This window comes from Crocuta crocuta, unplaced genomic scaffold, assembly GCF_008692635.1.
Source record: "Crocuta crocuta isolate KB4526 unplaced genomic scaffold, BGI_CrCroc_1.0 scaffold619, whole genome shotgun sequence".
NCBI lineage: Eukaryota > Metazoa > Chordata > Mammalia > Carnivora > Hyaenidae > Crocuta > Crocuta crocuta.
In genome coordinates this window covers 1,072,997-1,091,828 of record NW_027533395.1, presented here as the reverse complement: position 1 = coordinate 1,091,828, position 18,832 = coordinate 1,072,997, and the positions used below count along the sequence as shown (strand labels likewise).

Here is an 18,832-nt window from a genome sequence, read left to right as displayed (position 1 = left end):
ACTACTGTGCGCCTTACACCAGCCCTACCGCAGCCCTGCCACTCTCCCCCCTGCGCCCGACAGTGCCTGCAGTGGGCGAGGCCTTCCCCAAACCAAGATGGTCTGAGGAGGTAGGAGGCTACCTCCTGGCTCCCGGTGCATCAGTCAGCCGCGGCAGAAATGAGTTCTCTGCAGCTGCTACCACCCTAGCCTGGCCTCTACTTCCTGTGCAGCATCTCAGGGAATCTGCAGCCATCTTATGAAATAGGGCACTGCTTTTATCTCCATTTTCTAAATGAGTGAACTCAGACACAGGTTAGGGAGCTCCCCCAATGTCATATAGCCAGTAGGTGCCAGGCTGGAATTTTAAGCCAGATTAGGGTTCTTACCCCCACAAGGCCTCCTCACAAGTCCTGGGCCTTAACTGCCTAACGTCGCCCCTCTGTGAAGCCTGGGCTCCAACCAGCCCATGGTCTCCAATGAGGATCTCTAGGCAGCTCCCCTCCCCCACAGAACACATCTCCCCTCACCGATCCGTTCATTCAAGTCATTGAACATCCACCATGTGCAGTCTTGGGCCTGGACCTATCACCTGGGTGAGTGTAAGCGTGTGGCAGGGAAGCCCTTGGTTGGAGACCTGGTTAATGCACAGGAGAGCCTGGAGATAGGCATGCCTGCCCATGTCTCACAGCTTAGAGTTCCTGGAAGGCTTTCTGTGCATGTCAGCCCTGTGAATGAGGAAGGGGTGGCTCAGGGCCCAGCCTGGGGGTGGAGAGGGGCGACATAGCGCCTCCTCCCTGGCCAGTTTGGACCAAGGAGACACTGGTGGCATTGCCTTTCTGAAGGGAGCCCTGCGTGGAGATATCAGTCTAAGCAGTCTGTTGGGAACCCCCAGGGGTCTAAAAGGACATATCACTACTGGAATGGAGCTCATGGGCCTCAGTGAGATGAGAGCAAGTTCTCGTGTTCTTCCCAACCTGAGATGGGGGAGAGCTGACCTGGATGGTGCTGGACACAGGGAGGATGGCAAGCAGGAGGATCTGATCCATCATTGTTGGTGAACAATGAGCCGTCACCACCCTAATTAAAGATGTAATTACAGCAAATACATTCCGGGCTGAGAATGAATGACGGATGGCAGGAAGGCACCTTGCAGCCAGCAGCCAGGACATGCTGCCCCCAAAAGCTCCCTGTTCCAAGCTAGGGAACCATCCACTCAGCAGCGCCCCCTAGCTGGTTATAGGATGTCCTGGTGCCTCCCGACAGGACAGTGACAGGAAGGCAGAGACTGAGGGGCCAGGCAAGTGCCAAGGGCTGGGGATTTGTTGGGAGGATTGAGGGTGGAAGGAGGCAGAGGGTGGACTGGGCAGGTCAGGACGCAGGGCCAGTGAAGAGTGGCTATCTGTGCGGGAGTATCACCAGAGCACAAAATAGGATTTCAAGGCCTACCAGCTTGGGGAGTAATCGGGCCCATGGTCATTGACCCTTGGCCCTAGAGGGTGAGTGCAGGGGTCAGGCCAAGGGGACTCGGCCTGTATAGGGTAACCACATTGGGGGATCTAGTCCATACTGACTTTTAGATCTGGCCCAGGTATCAGGGACTGGGGTGGTGGATACTATCCTGAAGCCTGATTTGTCCTTATCAGGGGCCAGGGTACAGGGCAGGGGACTGGCCACATGAAGGGAAGAGAGGTGACCTTCAGGAGAGAAGGCCTCCAACTACCCCCTCCACACATGCCCACCCCTGCCTAGGGCCACCTCAGGAGTTGTGGGCACTGGCTGTCTGGGAGGCCTGGCCTCAGATATGTTCCTATACTTGGGGTCTGAGCACCTGGATTCCAAGGCCTATTTGCCCTGGGCCCCTATCCTCACCCACTCACAGGGAAGAGGAAACACTGAGCACAGGGTCAGGTCACTCTAGGGCCACCCTGAGCTGTGACCATCCTGGGGCCAAGGCAAGGCCTGCCTAGATGGGGAGCTTGGTGGCCTCAGCCTCATCTGCTGTGGTGGCCCCTGGCCAGGGTCCCTCAGGGTGTGTGGGCTGACCCCCAGGGGGAGAGAGGGCTAGGGGGAGGGGGGGAACCCAAGCCGGCAGGCAGAGGGGAGGGAGGGAAGGCCACTGACAGCAGAACAAATGCTTGTAATTTTATAACCAATCTCAGCGTGTCCGTGGGGGGCCGTTTGCGCCTCCACTCAGGACCAATCAGCCTGACAGAGCTATGAGTCTGCCTGAGTGAATGTGAGCAGCTTCCCCCCCCAACACCACTTACTGCAATCTCATTACCCACCCAGCCCAAGACTGGCCAGAGCTGAGGGGAGGCAGGGAAGGGGGCTCCAGTGCACGCTGGGGCAGAGCCGGGCCAGAAGCAGGACTGGGACTGGGGCCAGAAGGGCAGGGTGGGTGGCCTTGGAGGTCTAGGAGCTCAGGGGGAGGAGGGAGGGAGGCAGGCTCAGGAAACATTTACTAAGCACCCACTGGTGGCTTGAGCACGTAGGATACGGATATGGCACAAGCACTTGCCCTCAAGGGGCTTGCAGTCTGCTAGGCGCAGACGGAAAGACTGCAGAGGGATGGGCCCTGGTGACGGCGGAGATGGAGAAGTGACCCAAGGTGGGGGAGGTCAGAGCCCTAGAACAGAGCTGGCACGGGGCAAGTGGTGGGAAGGGGGGGTAGGGAAATCAAGGGAGAAGGAACCAGAGGAACCTCAGTGGTGCGTGCAGAGCCCGGACAGAGGGATACAGGGCCTGGGAGAGAAACACCCACCTGGGAAGAGAGGAGGTCGGCCAGGAGGAGCTGGCTGGGCAGTGGTGGATATTAAAGGACGGCCTTGCTGGATATCTGACTCTGGGGATGGCTATGTGCCCATTAGTCTCTCTAATTGTCAAAAATCTAATTTAGTGTCTGGAGCCAGGGCCGGCCTCGGGTTAAATGGAGGGAAGCAGGCCTAGCCATAAATCTGCCCTCCCAGTCTGGGCTGGTGCTAATTCTGCGGTTAAGTGAGGGGGTGAGGAGGGCAGCAAGACGGGACAAGGAGGGTTCTGGAGAGGGGCTAACTCTGACCCTGCATGCCAGCCCCCAAGCCAGAGTCAGGCTGGAGGGCTTGTCTGGGCTCGTCTGGACCTCTCAGGGGAAGTGCCTCGGTGTGTGATGAGCTCAGGACTAGAGTCCTCTCAGGGTCTGTGTGGCTGGGATTGTAAACCCATCAGCCCTTCCTCGTCCCAGACCCACTCTGGGTCTGTGGGCACAGCTCCTGCAAAGTGACCGGTAGGAAGGTTACACTTCCTAATAACATGGTGAGCCTTTGGTGAGGAAGGGGGCGTTGAGACTCACACCATGTGACCAAGTGACCGGTCATCCTGTTCACTAGCTAGCAATGGCCTTGGTGTTGGGGAACTGTGAGCCATTCCTCACTGGGGAGAACAAACCCAAGCTCTGGGGTGGCCTAGCCTCTCCTTCCCTGGCTCACTCCAAACAAGGTGCCTGGACAGACCGGCAACAGTCCCTTGAGGGCCTCATGTGTCCTTAGGCAGGGGAGGGCTCTCCACCTAGGCTTGGTAACGATCAAACTCCCCTCAGAGCTGCTAATTGAAAGCAAGGGGTGTGGCAAGCACAGCAGGAAACGTTGGGGGACTGAGAGGGTTCCCTGAGAGGCTGGGCTTCCATGGGGGGAGGAAAACAATTTCTCCTGGCTTCGACTCCATCTCACCAGGCACCCGCCGCCCGGCCTCTCCCGCTGCTAACGAAGTGCCTTTAATTAGCAGCCTAATAAAATGCTCTTAATTGGCAAGAGCCAATCAGGGGGAAGAGAGGTCTCCTCCCTTAGTCTTTGCCGATGGTGGCGCAGCTCTTGGTTTCAAAGGGAGAGGGATTCCAAGCCCAGTCTCGCTTTAGGACACAGTGACTTCAGCGCTGAGCCTTCCCAAGGGCATGCCCTAGACCCCAACATTCTTGACACTGGTTTGAAGGTGAGACCCATAAAACCCAGGCCCAGCCTCTGCTCAGTTTTGGGCTCAGGAGCCTAGCTGGTGACAAGTGACCAGTGGCCTGGTCTCTGCTGGCTCCTCCTTCCCTGTCCTAAGTTGTTAGGGAGGAAACTCCAGTGTGGCCTCAGGCAATGGGAGGAATCCCCTTTTTGGCTACTCAGGCTCCCCACCTGCAAAAGCCGGTGCACCTGACACTCTGATGTGCCTCCAGTTCCAGCACAGTGGTTCTGCACCTGGGGCCCTGACATCGGACAGTCTGAGAGAGCTCTCGGAAGCACGGTGTCAGTCTAGGTACAAGCACTGAGACCACAGGCTGACAGATCCAGGGAGTCTAGTCAAGCAGGGTGGAGCATGACCTCTAAAAGCCCCCAAATGTAAAGCAAGAGGGAGTTGAGTCTGTCATGCCTATAACCTTGTACCCTTCTCCCAAGATATTTTTCTTTTGTTCTCCCCAAGGGTTGGTTTAAGGAAAGAAAGGGATGGGTTCACCTGGAGAAGCAGTTTTGCCCCAGATGGCCAATGCTCCGGGTCGTGAGATCATGCCCCATGTTGGGCTCTGTGCTGGGCGGTGCTGAGCCTGCTCGGGATTCTCTGTCTTCCTCTCCCTCTTCTCTCCCTTCTCGCACACACGCTCTCGCTCTCAAAAAAAAAATTTTTTTTAAAGATTTTATTTTTAAGTAATCTCTACACCCAACGTGGGGTTTGAACTTAAAACCCTGAGATCAAGAGTTGCATGTCTACCGACTGAGCCAGCCAGCCAAGCACTCTGCCCCACTCCCTTCATTTTTGTAGCTTGTTGGGAGTTTCTCTGGAAATTGCTCCTGAATGTGAGCTCACCTCTCCTGAAACTGACTGAACAGGATGCAGGGGAAACCCGTCCTCTCACCCAGTGAGGAGGCAGAGGAAAATCTAAGTTTTAGGCTCAGGCTGGGCTAGGACAGGCTGAGGCCATGGTGACCAAATCCCAAATTAGACATTACTTTGGCTCCAATTTAATTCAACATGGAGCACTGTCTGCCAGGGGCCCCATAATTATTCACACCATTTGGCCCTGACTTCTCTAAATGTTTTCTCATGTCAGATTATCTTAAAAAGTATCTGCACACATGCCCTCAATTTGTATATTGAAACTCATTGTCCTCTTGATGTTGGGGCAAAGAGACAAGACACTTAGAAAACTCACTTTAATCTTGTATTTGTAGTTTAAGTTACTTTTTTCTAAACAGTTAAAAAAAAAAAACCAGAACACACTATTTTACCATGATCCTAAGTTGTGAACATATTGGTACCTTGACTACACATCACGATAACATAACCACAAAAGTCAAAGCAGTCAGTACTTAAGAGTCTAGAGAACAGAGGGCTGAGCCAACTGAAAGCTCTCAGGGAAGCTCACACTCGTCAGGCCTGCCCCATAGCTGAAGTCCAGCGAACATCCCTCAGAACAGTCTGAATGGGCTTGGGTGATTTGGGAAGGTGTTAGTTTCCTTGGTACCCAAAGGTCTAACCCTCCTTGTTGGCCTTTTCCTTCAGTGTCCAAGAGGAGAAGGGGATAGAGGGGAAGGGACACTTTATAATGCCATTTACCACACTGATCCTTAAACACACACATAGCCAACCAGGAGCTGAGAGAGCCAGCTGGGTGGGCTGGAGAGCACATCTTTTAGAGGTCATCTAATTTTCTAAATTTCTCCAGGAAATTTTAGATCATAGGTACTCAACTTCCAACAGAAGAGGTTTCCGGGAAGTTCCACGGGAAATCAGGCAGCCATAATCGTGCTCTTTTGGTTTCTCTCCTCAGTTCCAAGGATTCTGAAGTCACAAATGAAGTACAGATAAAAACAGCAAGAAGCAAAACTCAGCTTTATTACCCTACGAGACGGCTATCTTTCTGGCACTGATTATGTTGAGACAATGGTAAAGTAAGAGGCTCTGGTCTGTCAGCGATCAGCCCAGGGAGGTTAACTCAGCCTGCAGGCTTTGGGTGCGCTTGTTACCAGTGAGAGTTATTCTAGGAGAGAAAAGAGGAAGGCAAGGAGAAGCAAGGGCACCTTTCCATGTTCTCCAGTTCTTGGAAAGTCTGTTCAACTCATCCAAACAGGGAAGGAGATCGGGAAATGTGGATTAAAGTGATATGGTAAACCTGATCATCAAAGAGCATGATGGTCACAGGTGGTGGGTATCTAAGCATCCCTTTTTCTGCCAGGAAGTACTTTCGGATTCCTCCAGAGTTAAGCTTGCAGCCTAGGCTCTCAGGACTGCACTATTCTGGGTTGGACTGCCTGCACTTCAGGCAGGAAGGCACTGCCATCTAAAGTAAATGGAAGATGCCAAGAAGGTCAACAATACCGAGGTATCTAATCTACTTCTAGGAAGGAAAAAAAAAACCCCACTCTAATTATTTCCAATATCCACCCTCCCCCCCTCAAGCCCTTGGTTTCCATATACAATCAAGTGCTAAGCAAGGAGTGGACCAACCAACCACAGCTGCTCTAACCAGTGGGTACCAGGAGGCAGCAGGGGAGAAGAGTGCATATTTTCCTCTCTTCAGCTTATGACTTTACAAAAGAAAAATAAAAAGGGTTTTTCTTACTCAAGCAGAAAACAGAATGATTTAGGGGTCCCAGGGTTTTTTCTAGTTCAGAAGCAAGTTATGAGGGCCAGACTTTATTACATGTCAATAGAGTTCAGAGAGTCCTGTCTCTGAAGTTTCTGGTGAAGAGTCACCAGAAAAAATCTTGCCAAGGGACAAGTGTAAAACGCCTCCCATTCACAATTCATGTCCACTTTCGAACTGCACATAGCAAAGGAAAAGGATGCTCTCAGCAGTGAAAATACACACATGTGCAGCAAGGTATGCTGGTTTTGTCCAAGCAGCCCCGGTGTGACTGGAGAGCTCCCACGTGCCCAGGGAGCTCCCAGGTGCGGGTGTGGGCACGCTCTCCTGTGTGCCTGCCTTTGGAGGGGCTTCCTCCCATCTTTATGAATCAGTTCTTTCAGGCCCACGTTGGCATTTTAGTGAGAAGAGACTAATCTACAATGGAGACATGCCATTTCTGAGTCAAGAGACTCCTTCAGCTCCTTTTCTACCATTCCGAGACTTTCTTTGTTTCTCTTTTCTTTTTAAAAAGGTCAAACTTTACATTATTCTAGCCCAGTTGGGGATTAGTGATAATCAATTCCCACTGAAATCATGCAGAGATGGTAAGTGGGGTTTACCTTCTCTGGAAATGAACTTCTACTTACCTGATTATTTCTTCTACAATGAACTGGTAAATGACCCCCAGAGCTGAGAAATGTGACTCAGTTTTTCAGACCACTTCACTTCATTCCCATTTCCATCAGCAGCAAAAGACAACTTGGAGAATATCCTCGATGGAACTAATGGCTCCAGACTGCAGGGTCCACCCTTGATCTCATTTATGATGTACTGGACAAGCCTCAGAACAAGCTAAGAAACAATCTACCTTCAACTGAACCTAGATGGGAGAGCAAAACCCTGGGCACCAATGAATATTCAACAGCTCCCACTTTCAAATAGCAGCATATAACAGAAGGGCTAGTAAAGTTATGGCTATTGGACAATATTTTCAAACAGCTTGAAATCCATGCCTCTTTAATACCTGACCTGTGTGTTATTCAGGGCTGATGGCCCTCTGCCTCATCTGTAGCAAAATCCTTAACCAAGCAAAAAGCCAAAAATAGTCAACACAATAGACAAGGAACTCTGATGATGGCTAAATAGAAAACATTTCTCTGTAGCATTTGGGTAGCTGGGAAGGGAATTATACTCAGAAAGTTTTCCCCAGGCAATGACATATTACACTGGGAAGTAGTTTCTGAATATAACCCGGAACCAAAAGCCAAAAGCACTCATGAAGTCAGAAGGGAAAAATGCATATACATAACTTGCCTCTCAATATGTAAATAACAACACTCAGTCAAATCAGGAGGGAAGAGTGAAGATGCCTTTCTCTTCCTCTTCCCTTTGCTGAACTCAAGGTGGTCTGGCTTTGAGGTCACCTGCAACTGGCTCCTGTTCTAATGCTTCTACAGCAGCTGATTTAAAAGGGAGCTTTTACTCAACTGCTTTGATTAGGAACAGAAACAACAGGCCTGACTGCTCAGCTTCCGAGGGAAACTAGAGACTGCGGTGTGGCCTTGGGCCTGTGATGGCTGTGCCCACGCCACACGAGATGGCTGGTACAGCTCCGTGCCTGCCCTGGGAAACATGCTGGGCACATGCTGGTTGTATACCCTGTGCTCCCAGGTTGGGGTGGCACACGTGCCCTGCACCTGACACCCATACAGCTGCCTTTCAAGTAGCCAGGTTGGCCTGGCCCTTGCTGAGGTCCATTTGTTTATGTTGCTTACCCACTTCCAGAGAAACTTTATTGGTTAGGGGGAGTGGAGAGTTAACTAAGGCTGGAGGAGGAAGAAAAGGAAAGAGAAGGCAGTTTCTGCCCCATTAGTAAACCCTGTGTGCCAAACTTCACCCCGATCCTCTTTTTGGCAGCTCTGCCCTTTTGTAAATATGGGATTTGCGAAATGCAGGAGGAAGGTTCTACAGTGCAAGGTTGAGATGATTAGCTTGCTTTCTGAGAGATGATATTTACTGTTCTAAATGAGAAAGAAATCCACTTCTAACCCTGACCACTTCTTCAGCTGCTCTGATCATGGTCTTGGCAAAGATACAGGCGCCTCGTGCTTACAGACCCTGATGAGCAAATCAGAGAAGTGAGCCGTTATGCAGAATGCACCCAGCAACTGGCTCCAGCCATTTCAAACCTTTCTTTCGGCTGAGCCTTACCAGTGATTTAAGATGAAGTACAATGCTTTTTATTACACATCTAATTGTTAATGAGAGGAAATGCAATCAGCAGCTCCTTTCCACACTCTACATGGAATCAAGGAGACTGCTGAGTCCAGAAAAGATGCGGCCATTGATGGAGCCCAGGCAATTTCTGCCCCTGCCCCCACCATTTTTGGAGGCGGGTGGTGTTAGAAGAAGAGAGAAGAGTTGCAAATATGATGAAGGTACCTTCCAAGAACCCACTGCTGCCACATAGGGTCACCTGCAGCAAAAGCCTGGGTTTGAGATTCTGACCAAACAGCATTTAGCTCTTCCAGGTGTGGCATTTTCTCGCTGATTTGGCTCATGTTAACTGAGATTACTCTCTTCATACTCTTTCTTCTCAGGTGGCGCAGAAAAAGGCTGAAGGGGGGTGTGGGAGTGAGAGGGGACGAGGGAAACAGAGAAAGAGATGAAAGGAAAGAGGCCCAGATCTTCCAGTGTGGATTCTTGTTTTCTTTCTTTCTTGCCCCAAAGGCCATAAGACGGCTGTCTCCTCCTAAGCACAGTGGGGCTGAGCTGATCCTGCCAGGTGCTGGGCACTCCTGTGGTTCACAGGGAGAAATTGGGTGCTGTCTGGCTTGAAGTTGTATCCCCTGTCCCCTAGAAGTTGGTCTCCCAGAAGGCTATATGGGGAAACTAGTTCTTCTGCTTAGTGGCAAAGCAAGAGAGATTCTGGCAAAACACTAAATATATTTATAAGTCATCTTTGTCTGGAACCAAATGAGGAAAAACAGGTGCAGAGAGGAAAGGAGGAGGGGAGGTGAGGTGAGGTTTAAAAGTTCCAATCATTCACAAAAGATAAAAGACATCTTCTGATAGCAGCACGGAAGCAGTCAGCTGTGCTGAGTAGACCGTCCTGGGTCGACTGCAGACCAACTGTGTCCCAACAGGAGTCTCAAATCCCCGTTCCTCGGCTAGTCCGGGGAAGTGGGTAGTAGTTTGATTGTTACTGTTGTTGCTCATCCTGGTATTGGCAGATATGTTAAATACCGCAACTTTAATGAGTCCTGTGTGAAAACAGAGCACAGAGTCATTAGTCCCTTTCCCTACATTTCTCACTTGCTCTAAGAGGAGAAGAATATTAACTCAGCTGTCAATTGGGAGAAAGGCTCAGAGGGCCTTCCTAACACCTGCTCTCTGACCATGCCAAGCAGGAGCTTCTGTCAAAAGCCACGTACCCTGCCTGTGACATGGTGGGGCTCACTGACATGCTCAGGGCCCCAGCGCTCATGCAGAGTAACTCTGATGCCTTGAGATTAAGAGTGACTCTGGTTGGTATATCATCAAGCTCCCACTGGCTTCCTGTAACAGTGTAGTAGATGAGGCTCGCTCTGAGGTTCTGGCCCCGAGTGGCCAGAGGCACAACTGTGCCACAGCATAAGTGGGGCAGCTGGGCGAAGCTGTCTGGCCACCTGGCTGGAGGGCCCCGGCCGAACATGTGAAAGTCTGACTGTTGGAAATGTGCACTAGATGGGCTCCTGGTACCTTCAAGGCCAGATGTGTAGGTGGTGGCTGGTAATGTGGCCTAGAGATTAAGAAAGAGGTTGGGACTAGAGATACAAGTTTGAGAGTCATCTACATTGAGATGAGAGCTGAGAAAAAACAACCAAAACAGGAAGTTTCGATAAGGAAGAAAAGCCCAAGACACACTCTTAGGGGATGTTTATGTTTTAGGGGTGAGAGGAGATAGGAGACATAAACAGAGAACCAGGAAGGATATTTTAAGTGGTAAAATGCCACAGCAATCTAATGAGGAGGAAATTTTGGTAAAAGGAGGCGACAGGTACATGACAACTACAGTATTACTAACAACAACCACTTTTTACTGAGGGCTTGTTCTATGCTAGGCACTGTGCTAAGCTCTGAGAATTTTACATACAGCATTTCAAGGCAATCCTCAGTATGGCTCTGTGAGGTAGGGATTGCAACCCATCTTACCAGTAAGGAGTCTAAGGCTCTGGAAGTTGCCTGCCCAGGGATTCTCACCTAAGCCTGCCTGTGTGACTTGGCTGAGGGATAGGAAGCAGCGAGCAATGAAATGAGCCCAGCAGCAGCATGGACGACCCCACTTAGAAGAACCATTACGGGAAGACGTGCAGAAAAGTGTACGAATTCTGTCCTTCTGCCATAGAAGTGAGGGAAGCATGGGGAATGAGAAACCACAATGGCAGCAACACTGCCCAGGAGTGCAGCTTTCCCAGCCCGGTGACAGCCTAATGAATGGATCTGAACTGCTGGACACTGGGTGTGATCTGAATATACTGTAACACAGGATGTTCTCCTGTTGCAGAGGCTGGTTGGAGACTCGAATGGGAGAGTACACGGAGTTCTCACCAACTGCAGAGCTGCTTGCAAGGTCAAAAGACAGTTCCTTTCATTTTTGGAGGGCCTGGGGGCGGGGGATGATGATAAAAAAGCCACTTTTTATAATCCAAGGACACTGACAAGACAGAGCTGTGAGAAGTCAGCAAAAAGATGTCACCAAGAAAATTTTCCACTCACACATTACTTACTTGGCTTAAAGGGTCTCTATTACAGGAACTGGTTTGATCTGGGAACTACAAAGTCATAGGCTTATGGGTCATTACTCTTAGTTTTGAAATGGATTCAAATCTCATTTTATTTTCTTAACAATCCTATCAGATAACTGGGGTGGGAATTATTCATTCTACCACACAAGGACCACCCAGATCTAGTTCAAGAATCATGTAGAACTGAGGCTAGCTACCTTGATGAAAGACAGTGTCCAAAGCGCAGCCCCAGCCCTGTCTCATGTTGTTGGCTTTATCTGCTTTACAGGAATTGTACAAGAAGACTCCATGAGCTAGCAACACCTCACAGCCAAGATTCCTACCCACCGTGATATGTACACAATTCTTTTTCATACCTGGGCAAGTATGAGGTCACTGTATGATTATTTATCTGGAGATATAGGTGTATGTTCGAGAAGGGGAGCGGGGGGGCTCAGCTTGGGCAGCTGGATCATTTAGGAAGTCCCAGATGAGGATTGTGTCATCATGTGAACTACTGACAATCTGGAATTCATCAAACTGGAGTCGGAAAACTCTTCCAGAATGCTCCTAAAGCAGCAGAAACAAAAACTTTTGAACTACTCAAAATCAAAAGGACACAAATTCAGCAACATGTCAAAAGGAGTCAACGGAAAAACTATGGTATGATGATAGTTTTCTCTAATATTTAGCCGTTTCAAGAACACAGAGAAAAAGTAACTTGGATTAAAGGTAGAATGGGAAAATCAAATATTGGGCAGCTGATTTCGAACAATCCAAGTTATATTCACTAGAGCTGAGCTGTGTCAAAGAGTCTGCTGGTTTCTCACTGCTACCTCTCCTTGGTTTAGGCTGAACGAGAACATTCCTTAGTACCTACCTGGCCTTATCCTCTTTTTGTATCTGCTGGATTCTTCTATAGTCAGAGGCCAAGGATTGATGAGCAGTAATAGGAGGCACGGTGGAAGATTGTTTATCAATGAATTCTCTCCAATTTGTAAAAGCATTCACACATTTTCATGGTGCAAAAATTCCTACAGTGGCTAATTTCAAGCTACCCATGTGAGGTCAACTGGCTTGCAAAACTCATGAAAATTTAAGTGCTCTCATGGCCCTTACTCAATACTACCTTTGCCCCAGTGCTTTCTTTGTATCAATTCATTTTTTTTCTATTCGTGAATTTTACATAAATAAACGCATATAGCATGTATTCTTTATGCCTGGCTTCTTTTACTCAACAGTGTAAGATTCCTCTTTGTTACTGCATGATTTTTTTTTTTTTTTAATTACTGGTTGACATTTGAACGCACTACAATCTATCTTTCCTCCTATGGTGGACATATGGCCTGACCTAGTTTTGGCTATATAATAAAGCTGCTATAAACATTTATGTCCATGTTTTTTGATGGATATATGCTCTCATCTCACCTGCTGGGTAGACTGAGCTGCTAGGCCACAGAGGAGGTATGTTTGGCTTTAGGGGGCACAGGGAAACAGTTTTATAAAAGTTGTGCCAGTTTATACTGCCACCAGCAATGTATCAGAGTTCCAGTTTCTCCACATCTTCACCAACAAACTGATACTGTCAATCTTTTTAATTTTAGCTATTTTGGTTTTTATTAGAGTTTTAATTTGCATTTTTAAAAAATATTTTTATTTATTTCTAAGAAAGAGAGAGAGAGAGACAGCGTGAGCAGGGGAGGGTCAGAGAGAGAGGGAGACACAGACTCTGAAATAGGCTCCAGGCTCCGAGCTGGCAGTCAGCACAGAGCCCGATGCGGGGCTCGAACCCATGAACCATGAGATCATGACCTAAGCGAAAGTCGGATGCTTAACCGACTAAGCCACCCAGGCGCCCCAATTTGCATTTTTCTTTATGAAGTTGAGGAAGTTCCCCTCTATTCCTAGTTTGTTGCGAGTTTTTATCATGAATAGATACTAGACTCTGCTAAATTATCTTTTCTGCATCTACTGATATAACCATGTGATTTTTCTTCTTTAGCTCTTTGATGTGATGGATTAAATAGTTGATTTTTTAAAAATATTAGGGGCGCCTGTGTGGCTCAGTTGGGCAAGTGCCCGACTTCGGCTCAGGTCATGATCTCATGGTTTGTGAGTTCAAGCTCCATGTCGGTCTCTGTGCTGACAGCTCAGAGCCTGAAGCCTACCTTAGATTCTGTGTCTCCCTCTCTCTGCCCCTCCCCTGCTCGTATTCTGTCTCTGTCTCTCTCTCAAAAATAAACAAACATTAAAAAAATTTAAAAAAAAAAACAACAGTTCTGTACATCGGGAATAAATACCCACTTGGTCAGTGTACAGTTTTAATACACTGTTGAATTAAATTTGCTAATATTTTGATGAGGTTTTTTTTTAAAAGAGCTACTTCTATAAGAGATGGCTTATTACTACTACTTTTTAAATATGTACAGAAATTTTCTTTATTGTGAAATCACTAAAATATAAGCACAGTGACAAGACTACACTTAAATCTTAAGCAAATAGTTTAAAACATTACCCAAAACTCCTGTCTAATAAACTCATTCGTCATACAATTGTTTGCCTATTACATCAGTATTTTTTTTTAATGTTTTTATTTATTTCTGAGAGAGAGAGAGAGAGAGAGAGAGACAGCGTGAGCAGGGGAGGGGCAGAGAGAGAGGGAGACAACAGAATCTGAAGCAGGCTCCGGGCTCTGAGCTGTCAGCACAGAGCCTGACGCGGGGCTCGAACCCATGAACCATGAGATCATGACCTGAGCTGAAGTCAGATGCTTAACCGACTGGGCCACCCAGGCGCCCCTATTACATTAGTATTTTTAAAAAACATTTTATTTGGTAAAAACCACACAAAATTTACCATCTTATTTATGCATTGTTAAGTGTATAGTTAGTTCAATGCTGTTAAGTATACATTCACAATGCTGTACAATCAATATCCAGAACTTTTTCATCTTGCAAAACTGAAACTCTACCCATTAAATAACAACTCCCTATTTCTCTTTCCCCCCAACTCCTGCAACCACCATTATACTTTCTGAGTTTGACCACTTGTAGATACTTCATGTAAGTACAACAATATAGTATTTTGTCTTTTTGTGACTGGCTTGTTTCAATTTAAATAACATCCTCACATTTTATCCATGCTGTAGCATGTGACAATATTTCCTTTCTAAGGCTGAATAATATTCTACTGTACATATAAATACCCCATTTGGTTTATTCATTCATCTGCTGATGGATACCTGGGTTGCTTCCATGTCTTGGCTACTGTGAATAATATTGATACGAACTGCATATGCATTCAATGCTTTTGGATATATACTCAGAAGTGGGAGTGCTGGATCATACGGTAATGCTATCTTTAATATTTTGAGAAACCCCATACTGCCTTGCATAGAGGCTGCACTATTTTACACTCTTCACAAGAAGTAAATGAACTCCTAGATGAGAATCTGTGTTCACGAGACATACTCATCAGTACTTTTCTTGTAACACCTTTGTTTGGTTTTGGTATAAGGGTCATGCTGCCCTCACAGAATCAGTTAGGAAGTATTCACTCTGCTTCTATCTTCTGTAAAAGATTGTGAAGAATTGGTATTAATTTATTCCTTAAAAATTTGGTAGAACTCACCAGTGAACCCATCTGGGCCTTTGCTTTCTGTTTTGTAAGGTTATTAATTTTGGATTCAATTTCTTTAATAGGTTGAGTCCTATTCAGATTGCCAATTTCTGCCTATGTGAGTGGCAGAAGATTGTATCTTTCAAGGAATTGATCCATTTCATCTAGGTTATCAAATTTGGGGGCATATAGTTGTTCACAATATTCCCTGATTATTATCCTTTTAATGTTCATGGAATCTATACTGATACAAAATTGGGTTTAACATTTAGATGCACATAAAAGCAATTAACAAAATCCGTTCCCAATAAAAACTCTCAGGAATCTAGGAACACAAAGAAACTCTCTAATTCCCTGATAATGGGTATCTACAAATCTCTATACTTGTATACGGCAAATGTAAAAGACCAATGTCTTTTCCCCAAGATAAGGACATCTACTCTTCCCAATTCTTTTGTACACTGTACTGAAGGTCTTAGTACAATAAAACAAGAAAGAGAAATGAAAGGTATACACAGATTGCAAAAGAAGTAAAACTATTTTTATATATTCGTAATGGAACAGTTTAGAAATTAAAACTTTTAAATACCTCCCCAAATTTTTAAAAATACTATTTATAATGGAATTAAAAATACAAAATACTTAGGGATAAATATGACAAAAGATGTGTCAGACCTTTACCCTGAAAGGTAAAAAAACACTGTCTGGAAATTTTAAAAGACCTAAACAAATGGAGAGATATACTGTGTTCATGGACCAGAAGACTCTGGGTTGTTAAAAGTCAATTTCCTCCTAACTAATCTAGATTCATCATAATCCCAGTGAAAATCTCAGCATGGTTTTTTTTTTTTTTTTGGTTGTTGAAATTGGCAAACAGATTCTAAAATTCACATGAAAATTCCAAGGACCCAAAAATTTTTGAAAAGGAATGAAGTTGAAGGGCTTACCCTACCTGACTTCAAGAGTTAATAAGCTGCAGTAACCAAGAGAGTATGACACTGGTGTCATGATAGACAAAAAAGATCAATGGAACTGAAAGGGTCCATCAGTAGACCCACATACATATGGTCAGTTGATTTTTGACAAAGCTTCAAAGGCAATTCAGAGGAAAAGGACAGTCTTCTGAATAAAACAGTGCTGGAACAACTGGATATGAACTTTGATCCGTATCTGTACCATCTATAAGAATGAACTCAAAATGAATGACAGACCAAAATGTAAAGCTTAAAACTACAGGAATTCTAGAAGAAAACACAGAAGAANNATATATATATATATATTTTAGATATAATTGCAAATAACATACTCCGTAATAGAAAAAGTTGATACACTGGACTTAATGAAAATGAAGAACTTCTGCTTTTGAAAAGATACTTTTAAGAGAATGAAAAACAAAGCATGGACTGGGAGAATATATTTGCGAATCACGTGTCTCCTAAAGGATTTGTATCCTGAATACGTAAAAGAAATCTCAAAACTCAGTAGGAATACCAGTCAATTAAAAAAACTTAGCAAAGGATTCAAACAGATACTTTACCAAAGCAGACATACAGATGGCAAATAAATGCATGAAAAGACGCTCAATGTTATTAACATCAGGTATGTGCAAATTAAAGTCACAATGAGGTACCACGATACACTATTAGAATGACTCAAAAAGACTGTACTAAGTATTAGTGAGGATGTGGAGTCACTGGAATTTTCATGCACCATCACATGATACAACTGCTGTGGAGAACAGTGTGGCAGTTTCTAAAAATATGAAACATAGGACTTAACTATTCTGCTCCTATGAATTGGCCTGGAGAAATCAAAGCATATGTTCATTTTATTGTACATAAATGTTTATAGAAACTTTATTTATAATAGGCCCAACTGGAAACAACCCAAATTTTCATCAACCAGCAAAAGGATAAAGAAATTATGGTATAACCATGCAATGGAGTACTACTCAGCAATTTTTAAAAAGAAATTAACTATTGAAACAAACCAACAACATGTAATTATGCTTAATGAAAAGAAACAGACAAAAAGAGTACATACCGTACGATTCCATTCATAAAAGTTAGGAAATACAAACGAATCAATACTGACAGAAAGCAGATCAGTGGCTGCCTAGAGACTAGAGTAGCAGGAAGTGGGGTGGGGTGGGAAGGAGAGATTACAGAGGGGGCATGACGATATGTTCATAATTTTGGGAGAAGTGGATGATTTCCCTGGTATGTGCATATATCAAAGTTTATTAAGTTGTACATTTTAAATATGTCCCTTGTATTGTATGTTGATTATATCTCAAAAAATCGGTTTTTAAAAACTTAATAAGACAACTCAATAAATAAATGAGGACAAGATTTGGACACTTCATAAAAGAAGACAAGCAAATAAGATGTTCTACACCATTAATTATCAAAGAAATGCAAATTAAAACTACAACCACTACACACCCACTCAAACTGCTATAATTCTTAAAAAATCCTGACAATACTGAATATGGTTCAGGATGTGGAGAAATGGGACTCTCCTACATTAAGTCAATAGAAACATAAAATGGTTTACATTTGTGAAATCTCAAAATGGCACTTTGGGAAACAGCTTGGTAGTTTTCTTTTAAGTTTAAACATATACTTATCATAGGACCTAGAAATTGCACTCCTAGGTATTTACCCAAGAGAAATGAAAACAGTAGATATACACAAAAACCTTTACAGGAATGTTTTCAGCATCACCCCAAACTGGAAGCAGTCCAGCTGTCCTTACACTGGTGAGCAAATAAACAAACTGGCTCATCCACACAATGGAATACTACTCAGCAATACAAAAAAACAAAATACTAACACATGCAACAACATGAATGAATCTCAAATGAAGTGAAAAAAGCCAAATGCAAAAAGCTACATACTATATGATTTACTTTATATGACATTCCTAAGATAGCAAACTATTAGGAAGCGATCAGAGGAATAGTTGCTAGGGGTGGGGGAGAGGGGGTTGATACGAAGGGGCATTGTTGTTTTAGATCTTGACAGGTGTTTACACACTGCAAAATTCAGAAAAACACACTAAAAAAGGGTAAAACTTGCTGTATGTAAATTATACTTCAAAATAAACCAGACTTACTTTAACTGTAAATGAATGTAAGTACACACTTTAAAAACATGTGTGAAACACAGGTATAGCAGGTCTGGTGCTGCAAGCAAGATGAACTTTAACTCCAACAAGGTTTTAAGACAAAGAAACAGCTCTCTTTCTTCTCCAGAGCAGAGACCACCAAATGCTGAGAGTCAGGATTCAGAACACTGGGCTTCAAATGCTAGCTCTCATCTTTTTCCTGAGTTCTGCAAAAGATTCTGTGCTCCCTGGTGCCCCACCGAATCTTCTTTTTCTAATGGTGGCAGCTTTTAACCTTAGGCCATTTTCTCATCCGGGCCTTTGGTGAACACCATGATAAAGAATTGAGTGCTTTCAAAGGTGACTTTCCTCCTTTTGAGTCACTTCTTTCCTCAACTGTCAAGATGTTCACAGCAAGGAGGTATATGAGGAATAAAAGACAGGATTCCTGCTGCTAGAGGCGGCATGCCTTGAACAGGCTGCAGAGCTGGGGTGCTGACCGGGGCTCACACAGACTCCCATGGCACATTTTGCCAGCACAGGTGTGCAGGTCCTCAGATTCTGGACAGGTTCCAATTTGAGTAATTATGTTCTCTCTCCCTAAGTACCCCCTACTGTTTCTGGTGGATACAGAATTCTTATTCACTTCCTGTACTAAACTGTTGTATAGAGTTGCTGTGCAGCTGTTAAACAGCTGTCACGTTCTTCTCCATATATAGTCTCTAAAGCACTTTTGGATGAAAGGCGCTATATAAACATATTTTACTGTCATGTATTG

At 45.3% G+C, this 18,832-nt stretch overlaps 1 protein-coding gene across 6 annotated transcripts in view; it reads right to left on the bottom strand.

The window, feature by feature from the left end:
* Positions 1 to 5,142: 5,142 nt before the first annotated feature.
* The window catches only part of BTRC (beta-transducin repeat containing E3 ubiquitin protein ligase), a 179,450-nt gene continuing 165,760 nt past the window's right edge, over positions 5,143 to 18,832 (bottom strand). For all 6 annotated transcript variants that reach the window (XM_077748322.1, XM_077748323.1, XM_077748325.1 and 3 more), the window contains 2 exons: positions 11,706 to 11,898; positions 5,143 to 9,825 (listed from right to left, as the gene is read on the bottom strand). In XM_077748322.1, coding sequence (XP_077604448.1) covers positions 11,737 to 11,898 — 162 coding nt within the window. In that variant the 3' untranslated portion in view covers positions 5,143 to 9,825; positions 11,706 to 11,736. The remainder of the gene's footprint in view (positions 9,826 to 11,705; positions 11,899 to 18,832) is intronic.